Source organism: Balaenoptera physalus (genome assembly GCF_965194825.1).
Source record: "Balaenoptera physalus genome assembly, chromosome: 1".
In the NCBI taxonomy this organism is placed as follows: domain Eukaryota; kingdom Metazoa; phylum Chordata; class Mammalia; order Artiodactyla; family Balaenopteridae; genus Balaenoptera; species Balaenoptera physalus.
Genome location: NC_138882.1, coordinates 186,044,269 through 186,060,177, shown reverse-complemented (window position 1 = coordinate 186,060,177; position 15,909 = coordinate 186,044,269). Strand labels below are relative to the sequence as shown.

Here is a 15,909-nt window from a genome sequence, read left to right as displayed (position 1 = left end):
TTACTATAGCATGACATACAATCTATGAGTGTTTTTCAACAATTGTCCCAGTGATGTTTAAAAATTAAGAATTGTTTCAGGACACTTCATGTTTTTCCCTCTTGCATTTATTCTTATTTTCAGCCAGTGAAATTGAGCAGTAAGTGCTTGAAAAGCTTCAAAAGAACTACACAAAAATTCAGGTATTAAAGAAGTTTTAACTTGAACCAGATTGATTTTTAATTAAAATCTTGATGGTGAGGTTAGGGTTAGATTTTTCTCTCTGGGGACTGATCAGCATTGCTTTGGTGAATTTTAGCTGTCAGATCTGTCGCTTATGATTGGTGTAGTTTCTAAGACAATAGCACAGAATCTTTCGCTCATACATGCCTGACAGCTGAGTTTTAGGAACCAAAGGATCCCAGGAGTGAGCATACCATATTGTTTACAAGTGAGTCCTTTAGAAGAAACGGCAGAGTCCAAAGCCTCCTGACATTTTAAACACTGACTGTTGAAGCAGCAGTTTGGACTGCTGTCTTATCAATATGTTCCAAGTCGTGCCTGGTGTGGCTAGCCGGGCTCTCGCTCCACCCTCAGCCCTGGGCTCCACAGAGCTCCAGACCCACATGCTTTTTGTCCTTCTTTCTCTTTCTGTCTGTTCTCAGCACTTACCCCTTTCTTACTATCTCTTATCTTTCTAATTTAGAATCCAGCCTTTGCAGCCACTGTAGCTCCTCCCCTCACTCTCCATTTTCTTTTCTTTCCACTTTCAAATTACAGATATCCTTTACTTCACTGTCATTCCACACCCATCCCTATTAACTTTGAGTTGTTCCACTATTCTTCTTATCTTTTCCTAGATTTATCTAGGAGAATCCAGAACTTTATAAATGGCTGTCTCATGGGCAAAGAGTTTAGAATGCTTTACTTTATAGAACATCCAAGGTGAGCAAAGTTCCATAATGCAAATATGCTCTCAGTCGCTTAAAGTAGATGTTCTAGGGTTTAATGCCACTTGCTACGTAGTGAGTGCTTAACCAACATGCCAGGCACTGCAATGCGTATTACATATATATTCTTTCAATTCATTCTTTTGCAACCACTCTATGAAGAGTAGGTATTATAACTATTTTATGGATGAAGACATTAAGGCCAGAGGCCCATGATCACTCAAACAGTAAGTGATAGAGCTCTGATTCACTCAGATTCAGTCTGAATCTGATTCTGATTCAGGCCAGTCAGATTCCAAAGCCCAGGGGTTCTTGGTCACCATGCTATACTGCTGTACCAGTCAGGATAAGCTGTGTTATGCTGCACTTACAGACAGGCAGCTCCAAAATCTCAGGGTCTTACACAGCAACCATTTATTTCTTGTTCTTGCTGCACATCCAGTGTGGATCTGCTATTTTAGTTGCTTAAGAACCAAGGATGATGGAGGCTTTGTCTCAGTACATGTTTCTTCTACTTCTGCTTAATTGGCTAGAGTTACTCCAATGGTTGCATTGAACTTAAAACTCAAGTGGGGAAAGCAGTGCAAGCCCATCAGGTGCTTGGCAGGAGAAGAGAACTATAATATTTAGGTACAGCCCCAGTGATTGTTTTTTTCCTGCTTTATTGAGATATAATTGACATATAACACTGTGTAAGTTTAAGCCCTAATGGTTTAATGCTGCTGTCTTGATTACTAACTTATTGAATCACACTTAGTTTTTTTTTAAAGAATCTTTATATAACTCAAATTGTTACTAATATAGGAAACTTTCTATCAGTATAGTAGTTTTATGATTGCAGCATCTCTGTATACTGATCAGTCATCTATGGCAGGGGTCCCCAGCCCCTGGGCGGCAGACCGGAATTGGGCCGCACAGCAGGAGGTGAGTGGTGGGCGAGTGAGCGAAGCTTCATCTGCTGCTTCCCATCGCTCACGTTCCCGCCTGGACCGCTCCCCCCACCGCCCCCGTGGAAAAAATTGTCTTCCACGAAACTGGTCCCTGGTGCCAAAAAGGTTGGGGACCACTGGTCTATGGTATCGCCAGTAATCAGTAGCAAAGCAATTTAGTGTTCCAAACCTGTTTTAAAGTTTTACTTACTAAAATAACAGAAGAAGCTTTTAATCACTGATGCTGCAGACCCAACCCTGAGAATTGTGGTAAGCCATCAGGATAATGGAAAGATCCATATTCCATTACTTCAGCTGTTCTGAATGTTCTCTCATCCCCTCACTCATCCTGCATAGACTGCATCCCAGTGTGTTGTGGATTCTGCCTGCAGGGAACTAGGTAGGCAAGGGCTCAGCTTTGTAACACATACTTTTAGAGGGAGACAGTTAAAAAGCAGGATGACAAACAAGGTAATTTCAGATAGTGAAAAGTGCTGTGAAGACAGTGAAATAAGGTAATGTGATAAAGAGTGATGGGTGGAGAGGTTCTCTGGATTACATGGTTAGGGAAGGCTGTTCTGAAGAAGTGATTAATAATAGACCAGAGACTCAAGTCATAACCAAGAGCCAGATATATGAAGATCTGGGGAAAGAAATTCTAGGCAGAGTGAACAAACAGTGAGTGCAAAGGCTCTGAGGTGAGACTGAGCCTGCTGGTTCAAGGAGCGGAGAGCAGGCCAGGGGCTGGAGCTTGACAATCAGGGACTCTGGACAGGATGAAGTTGGTGTGAGGGATGAGGGCCAGATTTATAGGGCCTTCAGGGCCGTGAGGAGAAGTTTATCTTCTATTCTTCTAAATGCAGTGGGAAGCCACTGGACAGAGACATCATCTGGTTTCCACTTTTTAGAATATCGTTCTTCCTGTGCTGCAGAGACTGGATTGTTAGAGACAAGAATGTAGTAATATGTTTGTTCACTATTAATACCATATTCGAGGACAGTTTCTTTAGTTGGAAGCTTAATGGACCTGCCAGCTTTTTGAAAGAGGGTACTTTTGAAAGTGTTTTCAGAACTATTTGACTGCTGTTCTTTTGCAGAGATGGTGTATAAGATTTTCTTGTTCTGTGTCCCCATCTGCTTGTTGTTAATTGCAGTCGTACTCATTCCTTAAGCAAATACAATTTAATGCTATTTTAGGAAACTGAAGCTTGTTTGATTTTTTTTCCTCCATTGTTTGCCCCCAGAATAGTAACTAAGAGTATGGTTTGCGAGTCTAAACAAAGAATTGTTCATGGAATTTGGGTGTTTTAATACTCTCTGATTCTTGGATGTCTTTTGCTGGTGACAACAATTGCTATGGTGATTAGTATTAGTCTGTTGTGGCAGGAATATGTATCTTAGTGTGAATATACAATGTTGCATTCTTAATATTAAGGGATGTGGAATCTGATCTCTCCTGTTACCCACTGCTGTTGCTCCCCAGTGATGTAAGAAACGAGGTGCTTTAATTAAATAGGTTAAAACTGATGTAGTCATTTATGATCCGTCTTTGGATGAAGTGTATAAAAGGAGTTACTGATATAAATTTAAATGAAATACCAGTAAAGCTTGCTTATTCTTATATTTTTAAAAATAAAGACATTAGGGACTTCCCTGGTGGCGCAGTGGTTAAGAATCCGCCTGCCAGTGCAGGGGACACGGGTTCAAGCCCTGGTCCAGGAAGATCCCACATGCTGCGGAGCAACTAAGCCCATGTGCCGCAACTACTGAGCCTGCGCTCTAGAGCCCGCGAGCCACAACTACTGAGCCCACGTGCCGCAACTACTGAAGCCCGCGTGCCTAGAGCCCATGCTCCCCAACGCAGAGGAGCCACCACAATGAGAAGCCCGAGCATCACAACGAAGAGTAGCCCCCGCTCGCCATAACTAGAAGAAGCCCACGCACAGCAACAAAGACCCAATGCAGCCAAAAATAAATGAAATAAAATAATTTAAAAAAAAGGGACTCTATTTAGCATCTTTAAAAAAAAACAAGTAAAGACATTAGTATGTGTTGCCTGTGTAAGATAGTACATGCAGCCTTATGTAATAGCAGTCAGTGCCAGTGTTCTGATACATATTAAACACAGTGACTGTTTATTTGAGAGTGTGAAGAGAGAGGTGTAGGGAGGAAGTGGAGCAGGCTGGTTCCAGAGCACACGTGCCTGGAGCAGAGCGGATGGGGTCAGAGAGGTGTTGGGTCAGACCTGTGGTCATTGTGAGGACCAGAGTGGACTTTGCTCAGGGAGATGGGACACCTTTGGAGGTTTTTGAGCAAAGGAATGCTCAAAGCAAAGGAGAGCATTAAAGTCTCATTTTAGCACGATTTAAAGAGGAGAGTATAGGATTCATTTACTTATTTTACTTTAAAAATCAACTTTGAGGTATAATTTATGTGTAATGAAATATACTCATTCGAAGTGTTGAGTTTTGACAAATGTCTACGCTCATGTAACCACCATCACTGTCAAGATATAGGACTTTTCCATCACCCTCAAAAGTTCCTTCTTGCTGTTCTGGAGTTAGTCCTTCCCCGAGCCCCTACCCCAGACAACCACTGATCTGCTCTCTGTCCCTATGGTTTGGTTTTTCCCATTCTAGAATTTCAGGTCAATGGAATCATATAGTATGTACTTCTTTGTGTTTATCTCCTTTTGGTCAGCCTATGTTTTTGAGAGTCATCCATTTGTTGTGCATATTAGTGGTTTATTCCTTTTACAGGAAATATTTTATGGGAGACCATCTGACCATCTAGATAAATCTGTTCATAATCATACTTCTAAAGATTTGGTGAAACTGTGGGATGGCTACTATCTTTCGTTTTAGGTATCTCCCCTGCTTTTTTTCTAATCCTAAAAATATATATGGTGTAAAAAATCAAAACCACTTTTGCTGTTGTAGCATATTATTAATATAGAATTATATTTTTTGTAGGTAACTATAAATACAAATTGACACTAAAGACATTTTTTAAAAAAGCCTTCCAAGTAAGGTGATTCCAATCTGTTGTTATTACTTAAAACTCAACTAGTGAGTGTATAGTTTAGGAAACTAATGCATTGAATAATGATGGCCCTTAAATCTCATTTTGAATCATGTATTTTACTAGGTAAATTAGCAATTTTTATAAAATCCAGGACATTGTCTTTCCAAATGAAAATATTAGATTATTTCTGAAATTTGAAGAAAGAAATTAGCAACTTGAATAGCATTTCCTTACATAAGTGTGGAAGGAACTGTGGCAGAAGTCTTACATTTTTTGTTGTTCTGATATTAAAGCTTTGGTAGAGAAGGTTATAGGGTTGTTTAGCTCTGCCTCACCTTTGGTGTCTTGTGACTCACATTCCCCTCCAGCTGTGTAAACTTGGGCAAGTCACTTGCCTTCTTGGTATTTGTTTCTCACCTGTTAAATAGGGATAATAGCGGTGCCCATTCCATGCGATTGTGGGCAAGAGTAAATGAGTAATAAATGAATAGCGCTAAGGCTAGTGCCCAGCATATAGGGAACGCTGTAAGTATCATTATTATCATCTTCAGCCAGTAACCAAGTCTCGATTCTGCCCTGTAAAATAACTTCTAATCAGTGTTACTGCTTGAGTACAGACCGAGACTGGCACAAGGGTTTGTTTGGTTTTTTTAAGGTTTTTAATGTCTTCCTTGTTTACTAAACCTCCTAATTGATCGTCTCACCAACAGTCTGTCTCTCCTCATGGAATCGTTTTCCACGTGCCTTGAAGTACTATATGTATAGAGCATAAAGCTGACCGTACAGGAAGCCAGAAAAGTGGACAGTCCTGCATTGTTTGGAATGTCTTCATGGAGGAACTGGGATGTGAACTTGACCCGGAAGGATGTGGAGGATATTGACTGGTCAGAGGAATTGAGGGTCAGAAGGACCAGTGGTCTGGGTCATTGTAGGCTGTGAGAGCCCCAGAGGAGAAAGAGGACCTAGGCTGGTGAGGGCAGGAAGAGCCAGAGGGTTGTGCCTGTAGGGGCCAGGAAGGAACTTTTTTTTCTTTTAAATTTTTTATTTATTTATTTTTATTTATGGCTGTGCTGGGTCTTCGTTTCTGTGCGAGGGCTTTCTCTAGTTGTGGCAAGCGGGGGCCACTCTTCATCGCGGTGCGCGGGCCTCTCACTGTCGCGGCCTCTCTTGTTGCGGAGCACAGGCTCCAGAGCACAGGCTCCAGACGCGCAGCCTCAGTAATTGTGGCTCACGGGCCCAGTTGCTCCGCGGCACGTGGGATCCTCCCAGACCAGGGCTCGAACCCATGTCCCCTGCATTGGCAGGCAGATTCTCAACCACTGCGCCACCAGGGAAGCCCCAGGAAGGAACTTTTAAGAGTAAAATGGGGAGTTTTCTTCCAATAGAATTTTTTTTTTTCAATCTGTGGGTATACCAAACAAACTGTCTGACTTGAAAGGCTGTAGGTCCACAGTTTGCTGCTTTGGATGAAGGTAGTTTGAGAAGTTGCAACTCGGTCTTGCCAGTATCAGACTCACCGGGAGGCAACAGAAAGCTCCTTTTCCTGCTCAGCCCCCACTCCATTCCCACCCTGCATCAGAACCTTCTGGACAAGGGGCACGGGTATGTCAGGGTGAGAAGGCTCTCAGGTACCTCATTTTCTTTGCTTCCCTTGAACTGTGAAAGTTTCTAAAAACCAGTAGAGGAACTACAGGATTTTACTTAGAATGTTTTTAAAAGAGTTTTGAACCAGATACTTTATAAGGTTGATTAATAGAGAAGGCAGAGGGTTTGGAGAAGTTGATATGGATTAGACTAGAAGCCAGAAGACTTTGTCACATCTTGTCACTCCCCTGCCCCAAACCCTGCAGTGCCCCACTGCTCTCCAAAGGCCGTCTGGTCTCCGCATCTTGGTCGTGAAGGTTCTGCGGGGTCTGGTGGCGGATGCCTCTGCTTTCTCCCTGGCTCACTCTGACCTGGCCACAGTGGCCTCTTTTTGTTCCTGAACTTGCCAAGCCCTTTGTCTCCTCAGGATGTTTCTTTGGAATGCTCAGTCCTTCACACATGGCTCCTTCTCATCTTTCAAGTCCAAGTCTCTGTGTCATTCTCTGAGATGCACTTGCTCCACCCCCAGCTACCCTAACTAAAGCAGAGTCCCCTCCTTATCTCTGTTTATCACACCCTTTCTTTCAGTGGTCCCAGTGGGAACACCCCGCCGGTCTCCCATGTTAGGCTGTGGGCCGCAGGTGGGCAGGACCCCATGTCCTCCTTGTTGCTTTCCTAGGTTCCTAGGGTAGCGCTGTGGTGGCACGTGGGACAGAGACTGGACATTTGTTGGATGGGTGGGGATTGCTGTGCTATTTCAGCTTTAAAGGATGGCGGCGGCGGGCATTGGAGGAAGGGATCAGATACAGCAGATTTTGAAGCCTCACCAGCAGCATTTGACTGTTGACCTCTCTCCCTTCCTTGAGCCTTTTCCTGGCCTTTCTGATACCTCACTGCCTCTGAGCTGTCCTCTTCTAGGCCTCCTCTGCTGCTTTCACTCTGAGACAGTGGCATCCGGAGGGCTCGTCCTCACTCTTCTTTTGCTCTCGGCTCTCCAATCTCATCCACTCCCCTGGACTCCGTTACCAGTCGAGCCGTATCCACTTACAGCCGTCTCTGCGCCTGGACCTCTTGGCATTGGCTGCCAGACACTTGTTTATTTGACTGTTCACTGCAACCACTGCTCTGAGCTATGCGTCCTGTGCCGGGTCCGGGGGCAGGGCGAGTGAAACAGACCTGCCCTGTGTGTCTGGGACCTCGGCTTTGCCTCTGGTGGAGAGGCCATCAAACAGGCCAACCCGTCAGTGCGTCAGAGTGCAGTGTGCAGCGAGAGGTGAGAGCGTGGGACGCAGGCCTGATGGGGACCCTTGCCCGGTAGGACAGTGGAGACAGGCTTCCTCTGGGTAGGGCGGGGGCCTGGAGCACCGACACACACTGGCTCCCTTAGGAGTCGCAGGCCTTGATGGGGTCGCAGTCCCACCATCTGGGGCTGAAAGCAAAGGGTAGGAACTCTGTTCTCCTTGTCCATCCTTGCAGGAGCCCTAACAGGGGCATCAATGATAAGTTGTTGCCTTTAGTATTTTGAAGCCACTTAACTCAGTTTGTTCTAGTCTGTTTTACTTGTTCTCCTTTGGTGAGTAGCAATGAAACCTTAAAAAAACCAAACAAACCCTTGTGCCTGTAGGGGAGCGCGCCCTCCAGTTGTACTCAGGAAGCTTGGCACGGGGGGAGGCGGGGCGGCACAAATATGTGGATCCAGCCTCTTCCCTCGTGCCTCGCATCACCACCGTCTCCTGTCCTCTGCCTCTCAGTCCTGAGATGGGAGGTACCGGAAGGTCAGGGGTGGTCTTCCTTTTAGTCCAGCCATTCTCAAGCTTTTTGTTTACGTGCATTGTGTATTTGGATATTTACCATGAAATTGAAACAAATTTTAAAACTTTGGGGGGGAAATAATTCTAGATTCACAGGAAATTGCAAAAGTAGTAGGGTCCTGTATGGTCCTCTGCACTCAGCTTCCCCGATGGTAACGTCTTAATTCTAGTACAGTATCAATACCACGGAATCAACTTGGTACAGTGATGTTAGTCAGACTACAGGCCTTATTCATGACTTAGAAAATTTAAAACACAAGATTAAACAATTACACATTCCATTAGCCAGTGGAATGATGACATCATCACATGTCAGAGCCTCCAGAAAACTCCCCTGTACACATCTGAGAGTGAAAAAGGCAGATAACATCTTAGTATTATTATAAAAATGGCTCTGACCTTGTGGACCCTCGAAAGGGCTTCCCAGGCACCACCGGATTATAGTGCGAGACCCCACTGGTTTAGTAGTTAAAATGTGGACTCCTGTCTGGAATTTACCTTGGCTCCACTACTTTATGTAATTTGGGAAAGTTACTTGACAGGGCTACTCTAAGGCATGGTATTTGGGATTCCTGCTCCTGAAGCGTGACTGTCTGGGTTTGAATCCTACCTCTGCCACTTATTGGCTGTGAGTATAGGCAGGTTTCAGTTTCATCTGTAAAATGGGGTTATAAAAGAACCCACAGCCAGCATGATAGTGTAAAGATTAAACGAGGTGCTGTAGAAAGAGCTTGGAATAGTGTCTGATTAGTATCCTGAATACTCCGTCAGCGTCAGCTCTGACTATGGAGAGGATTCGGCGAGGAGATGTGCAGAAAGTGCTTGTTAGCACAGAGCTTGGCCCAGAGGAAGGAGTGAGAGCCGTGTTCCCTGAGCTCCCCATGATCCAGCATGGGAAGGTCATCCTCGGCCAGAGGAGGAGTAATGCAGGAAAGCGTAGAAGGACCTTTAAGAGGCTCCGCAGCAAGGTCAAAACTGGAGATTCCAAATACCTGTAAGGTTTCTTGTGTTAGGAAGCAGAATAATAAGAGTTCCTCTGCCGGTGAGCCTCTTGAGAAGGGGGCCTGGGTCAGCTGTATTAACTGTAGTATCTTCACCGCCAGCACATGCGAGCCCAGAGCAGGCACGCGGGAAGTGTGTGTTAGTGATTGAATGGTGGACAACTTGTGGCCATTAGTTGGGGGAGAGAGGGGATATTGACTTTCTTTAACTTTGAGGTAGGAAGTTGGAGACATGGAATTAAGGAGGTCAATTAACAGTTAATAACTAACTTACTAACTTAAACTTACTACGTTAAATTTAGTACATACCAATCCAGATCAGTTCACTGATACTTGCTTCATTAAGTAGGGAATTAAAGAGTTCTTGTGTTTTCTATTACATAACAGGAAAGTAGAGAACTCCTCGTAGCTTCCCCCGTGCTGATCACAGTGGTCAGTGTCAGGAACCCTTGAAATGGGAATGTGCCTTTATTCTGGGACGCAGGGATGGGGTGCTGGGAGGCTGTTGGCCCCTCTGGAAAGAGGAGAGCCATGATTCCCCCCTGGAGTGTGCAGCCTGGCCTCCGGCTGCTTACCTTCTACCCCTCTCATTCTGTGTGGTTCACGGTTCTCCAGTGGCATCACCCCCCCCCCCCCCAACACACGCAGCACTGGCCTCTCTTCTCTTCCCCGCTCTGCTGTGGACACATTGGTCTCTTTGCCTGTCTGTTCTCTGAACATACCATGCTTATTCCTAACTCAGCAAGGTCCTTTCCTGGCCTGTTTTTCCTGCATGTTGTCACATGATTCACTTCCTACTGCTGGAGAGGTCTTCCTTAAGCCCTCTGTCTAAAATAGCACCCTGGCCCTTCTCCCATCACTGTGTCCCCTTCTTGTGCTTGATTTCTCTTCAGAGCATTGATACGTACCAAGCATTGTATACCTTTGATTTTGTCTGTCTGCTTCACTAGAGTAATAACATTGTTAAGGCATATGTGATGCTTAAAACGTTGCCTGGCCCACAGAAGGGACTCAGAAATCTTTTAATAAATTAACTAAACGTTACAGTTTCTTTTAGACAAAATCAACCTAAGAAGTATTCCCAGGATTGTGATTCTTTAGTGTAAGCACCAAGATGACCCTGTTTAGAGTATGGTATTACATCTAATACTATCTGTCTATCTATCTATCTATCTAATACTATATATATATATAGTATTAGATATATATATATATAGATATATATATATATATAAAAGAGATGTGTGTGTGTGTATATGAAAGACATCCCAGTTTATGAGTGTGTTGGGAAGAGAAATTTTCTTTTAAATGTTCTTTTGTTCCAAAGGTTTACTTGTAAACCGGTTGCTTGGAATTGAGAGTATATCACATTTTCTGAAAACAGGATCCTTACGTTGACCCAGAAATACCTACGTCAAATTCACAAAATTCAGGCACTCATAGAGAAAATGCTTTCAGATAGGTGACTCTGCTATTTAATTTTTCCTAGCCTTCTTTTTTCTAAAAAAGGTTTAAGTTAACTTGCAAGAGTCATTTATTCATTCAAGTACTTAAGTGACAACAAACATTTCAAGACTGTTGCTGAGCACTGGGAAAGCAACATCGAGTGAGATGGACACAATCTGTCTTCCCTGCAGTCTCACGGGGGAGGTGCATTAAACACATAATTATACAAGTAATTATTTAAAATTGTGGTAAGAGCTATGAAGGAAAAATAAGGAAGGGGGAGAGGGTGGTCCTGTTTAGGCAAGCCGTCCTACCTGCTTCTCCTGATTTCCTAAAGATGTTCCATGCAGTCTGCAGCCACAGCCACTGCAGTGGAGATGCCAACAGCTGGAGCGGTGAGAGGAAGGCCCTGGAGCTGGCCAGTGTCTGGACTGAGGTCCTCCGGTTTTAGCTGAGTCCCTCTGTAGTGTGAAGGATACGGAAATAAACAGGAAAAAAGGCTTTCCTCTACTAACTAAAGGAACCCAAATTAAAAAGAATGGTTTTGCTGAAAGCAAGTAAATACGTGTATGGGAACTTACCTTATTTCTTTTTTCCTGTGGCACTTCTGCTGAGGTCCTTTATATTCACAGGTGTCTCAGAAATTTTAATATCCATGATCTTCAACTTATCCTCAAGTTACAAATTTCCTGTGGGAATGACCAATCCTGCCTTAGGCGCCATCTCCCGTTGACATTTCCGGGGAAGTTTGGAGGTTTTAGGGCAGAGGTTCTCAGATTATATTCCAGCAGAATCTTTTCTTTTTTGAAATCTTTGCTTTGTTGAGGTATAATTGACAAATAAAATTGTAAGATGTCTAAAGTGTGTACATCGTGGTGGTTTGATATACCTATACATTGTGAAAGAATTCCTACCATCCAGTTAATTCACATACCCATCACCTTGCATATTTATCTTTTTCTTTTCTTTTTTTTGGTGAGAACATTTAAGTTCTACTGTCTTAGCAAGTTTCAGTTTTATAATACATGCTGTCAACCATAGTCACCATGTTTTACATTAGGGCCTCATACCTGATCCAGCAGAATTTTAACTGCGAATACCACAGTAGTTATGGGCTCGGGCTCTGGGGATAGACAGACGGAGTCTCAAATCCTGTCCTTGAGCAGCTTGGACCACTTCCCTAAGCCTCAGTTTCCTCATCTGTGTGTGTGGTGAGGGAGAGGGGAGCTGGGAGGGGGCATTGACAGTGCCTGCCTCTTGGGCTTTTTGGAGTAAGCTTGCACACAAGACGGTTAACACAGTGCCTTGCACTGAGGCCCGAGGAAGTTCCCGGTACACATATTAAGTCATTAATATTATTGTAATACTGCCTGGAAGTATCAGTTTGAGTTGGCTAACGCACTGTCTTTTCAAAGCTTCTGGGGAGGTTAAGTGGTGTCAGATCCTTTAAAATCTTCGCCTGGGTCCCGTCTGAGAAAGGGGAAGAAAATTCCCACTGACTGTGCTAACTGGCCATGTGCTAATAGGACTCATCACTGCGGCTAGTAGTTGTTAATATTGTGCAATTTATCCAAGTTAAAAATAATTATTATGTAGCCTAGGGTGGCAACCACCAATTTAATACCTTTTCCCTCTTTGGAAAAATTTATTCACGTTTCCAGAATTCCAGTTTATACATTAAAATTTTTAAAATGAGGGCACTGTATTTAGAAGTGAGAAATTTGTGTGCTAAATCTGTTCACACTTTAGCTAATGAAAAATACCATAAGACCATTTTCTGGGGCAGTTTTGATATTCCCATGTCTGGGAAGGCATTGAACTTGTGCTTGGTGATACTGTCAGGACCAAGGCATAAATCAAGCAGGATGGAAGTGTTTGTGCTTCTGGAGTGTATGTACCGTCACCTTTGCCCTGTCCAGGGAATGAACCCTAGTCCCTCGGTGCCCACTTTTGCACATTTCAACTCAAAATAGCACAGTAGACCTTCATAATGACATGCTTGTTGCCGCGGGATTTATTTCTCTCGAAGCAGCCTATTGATATGTTTTTTTAAAAATTGAAATGCTAGGAGTACAAAAATTTGGATGATATTCTTTTCTTGGCACAAAACATTCTTAAAAACTACAAGATCTTCGTTGTTCTGGGAAAATTAATCTTTTTAGCTTGGGGTTTGCTTTTTGCCTCTGTTGGTTCTTTGAAAGTCCTTGAGAAATGTTTCCCTTTGCACTGAAATAAAAAACATTCAGACTACAAAACCCATCATTCTTGGCGGGGTCATGATCTGCACATCAGTTCTTCAGGGTATATGTGGTGCCAGTTAATAGCCACTTGATTTTCCTTTGATTTGAAAGTTAGTTTTAGACTAACAGTCATGTTCTATGAGTTGGCTCAAATCTCCCCTTTCCGTTACCTTACATACATATATCTAATAGTAATCTCATTTCTTAAGAATTTTGGCATATACTTAGTAATTTCTAAATTCTCTATTTCTTAGAGACTTTATGATATTGTGGGGACTTTGCTCTTTAGTTACTTGGTATACAGTCGTATAGTACTGTTTCCTGGAAAGGTCTCACTTCCATGGAGGGCCCAGAATAAATTGTAGTGTTCTTGCTGGGAATCCTCAAGCCTGTCAAGGGGTTGTTGCTGGAGGGATGAAAGCATGGATGGGATGGGGGCGTCCGATTGGCTGGCATGGCCTTTACAGCATGTGCCAACAGTGTTCATTTAAGTAGGGAGTGCTGGTTTTTATTTTTTTAATGTCCTTAAATGCTGATGGTAGCCTATGACTTAAAAGTAAGCTTGAGCTGTATTTTGGTGCCAGATTCTGTGGGAGCTTAAAACAATATGGTGCCAGAGGTTTACATGTTTTTAAAATGGCCACAGGTGGCTGGAACAAAATAGATTAACACAGACATGCTTGAAGGTTACAGTGGTTTCCTTTGGAGACTCACAGACAAGCATCAAAGCAACTCCTGAAACGCTTGACATCATCATCTTAGTCTGGCTCGCCAGCTTCGGGTTTCAGTTACATTTTTGCTTATTTGCTTATTGGGCCAGAAAAAAATCAGAACGGAACTGGGTGTTCTTCCTTTTGCTATTATCCTTCTGCTTCTTAACTTGCAGAACGCTGAGCCTGTGGCAGCCGCCGAGACCCTGGCCGAGGTACCCGAACATGTGCTTCGAGGCCTTCCAGAGGAAGTGAGGCTTTTCCCATCTGCTGTTGACAAGACTCGGGTTGGTGAGCACTGGGGTCAGAGAAGGAGAGGGAAGGGAGGGCAGGCTGTGGCGAGGCTTCCTCTGGGGCTTCTCAGGTAGGGAGCTCACTCTAAAAGCAACACGTCTATACTCTGACTCAGAAGATTATGTTTTCCAGTTAAGAATCCAGGGTGGACATAGATTATAAAATTAAACCAGAAACACACATTCACCCATCCACCATCCTTCGTGATTCAGCCTGAGCAGCCCCCTTCCTCCGTGTCTCCCCGGGGCTCTTCTTCCCATAGAATGTATTGCTCCCTCCTCTGATTTCACTGTGGTTTGAGTGTGATTATGCTATTATATTTATTTCATTATTTTGTATTTGTTTTCACATCTGTCCCTTTCACTGACTGTGAGTGCCTTCATTTCTTATTTAGCTTATGTCTCCAGTACCTGACGCTCGGTAGATATTTTAGTGAATGGTGACATGAGTGTATTCCAATGCTTCTGGCTGGAATTTCTTGTTGAATACAGCCAAGCTTTTTTGTATTTAGTCTTGTTTTTGTGTCCTAATCTTTAGACAGAAGGCTAAGGAAATAAGTTATAAAAATTAGTCAAAGTACAGTCTTGGAATATATCATGTTTTTGTCCTATTTTCTGTTTTTAAAAATGTACTTCTGATATTCCAGTTTATGTGTATATGTATGTGAATAAATTTTTAATAAATGCTTTTCCTAATTCTCATTGAAAATTATTCAGTGAGTAATTTGAGCATTTATATTGTATTATTCATGAAAGTAGTTGATTTTATATCTCCACTAATTAATTATTAGCTGGGATGACAAATGGGATTCATAGCAGACTTATAGGCAGTGGAATTAGTTCATCGTAGCTGGGCAGGACTGGCTGAGACCACAGCCTCCGTCTGTAGGTGAGGTACCTGAGGCCAGAAGGTGATGGAACCTGTTCACAGGAAGAGTCACCCTGGTGCTGGTTCCCTTGGCTCCAGGGCATCTCCTGCCACTTTACCCACTGCTTCTGCATCTCGTTTGTTTGCCTTATGGTCAGTTGGAGAAAATAGAAGTACCCCTGAGAATACCACAAAGCAGCATAAATCTTAGTTGCTTGAAACTCTGAAAAGTGAGTTGTTCAAGTTTTCAGGAAACAGAGAGAGGAGAGCATTTTCCACTTTGAGCAAACAAACTTGAAAAATATTCGAAACTATGTTTCTAACCCTTTATAAAAGCAACTTATGTTCATTGGGGACAACTTGAAATCTGTAGAAAAGTAGAAAGAAGAACTTAAAATTTATTTGTAGTTTTACTACATTCCAATATTTTTTTCTCTTTTAATTGTTGTGGTTTTGCTCTTCTCCAAGTGTTTGTGATTATGCTGTCTGGGTAATTTTACATGTAAAAATTAAAAACAAGCAAATATAAAATAATCTCTCCTACTTATAAAACAGTATAGGTTCTTTGCAGGCTATTAGGAAAATGCAGGAGAATATAAAGAAGAAAAATAAATATCCCCATTGAATACTTGATTTAATTTGATTTTGCGTGATCTCGATTAATTTAACATACTCTTGCTTTTAGGCTGTCAAGTCTTTTAAGTATTTTGTGAAACTGAATTGCTTTTAATGCTTTAGTCTTTAAAATAACCACAATACATTATGAAAATATTGGTTTTATTTTCTAGGTGTCTGGGCCACTAAGCCAATTTTAAAAGGCAAAAAGTTTGGGCCATTTGTTGGTGATAAGAAAAAAAGATCTCAGGTTAAGAATAATGTATACATGTGGGAGGTAAGAAATAATTCTGGTCCTTTTTTTAATCAGAGTTCTGTACATTTTTTAAGATATCATTCTCTTAGGATTTGACGTTCTGAAATTAAAATAATCATCTTAATATGTTCTTTAAAATCAAGAATATTTTTGTTAGAAAATGTGTTTCCTTAGATACAGACTGATTTTACATTTGTATTTTG

General features: G+C 42.6%; 1 protein-coding gene across 6 annotated transcripts in view; it reads left to right on the top strand.

The window, feature by feature from the left end:
* Positions 1–15,909, top strand: part of PRDM2 (PR/SET domain 2) — a 118,463-nt gene that overhangs the window by 15,836 nt on the left and 86,718 nt on the right. For 5 of the 6 annotated variants that reach the window (XR_014251775.1, XM_082417035.1, XM_082417036.1 and 2 more), the window contains 2 exons: positions 13,851–13,965; positions 15,624–15,727. Coding sequence is in view for 4 of the 6 variants with exons in the window: in XM_082417035.1 (XP_082273161.1) it covers positions 13,851–13,965; positions 15,624–15,727 (219 nt within the window). In the remaining 2 variants the exon portion in view is untranslated. Of the gene's footprint in view, positions 1–123; positions 183–13,850; positions 13,966–15,623; positions 15,728–15,909 lie in introns of all 6 variants that reach the window. The other variant, XM_082417039.1, reaches the window with a different exon arrangement.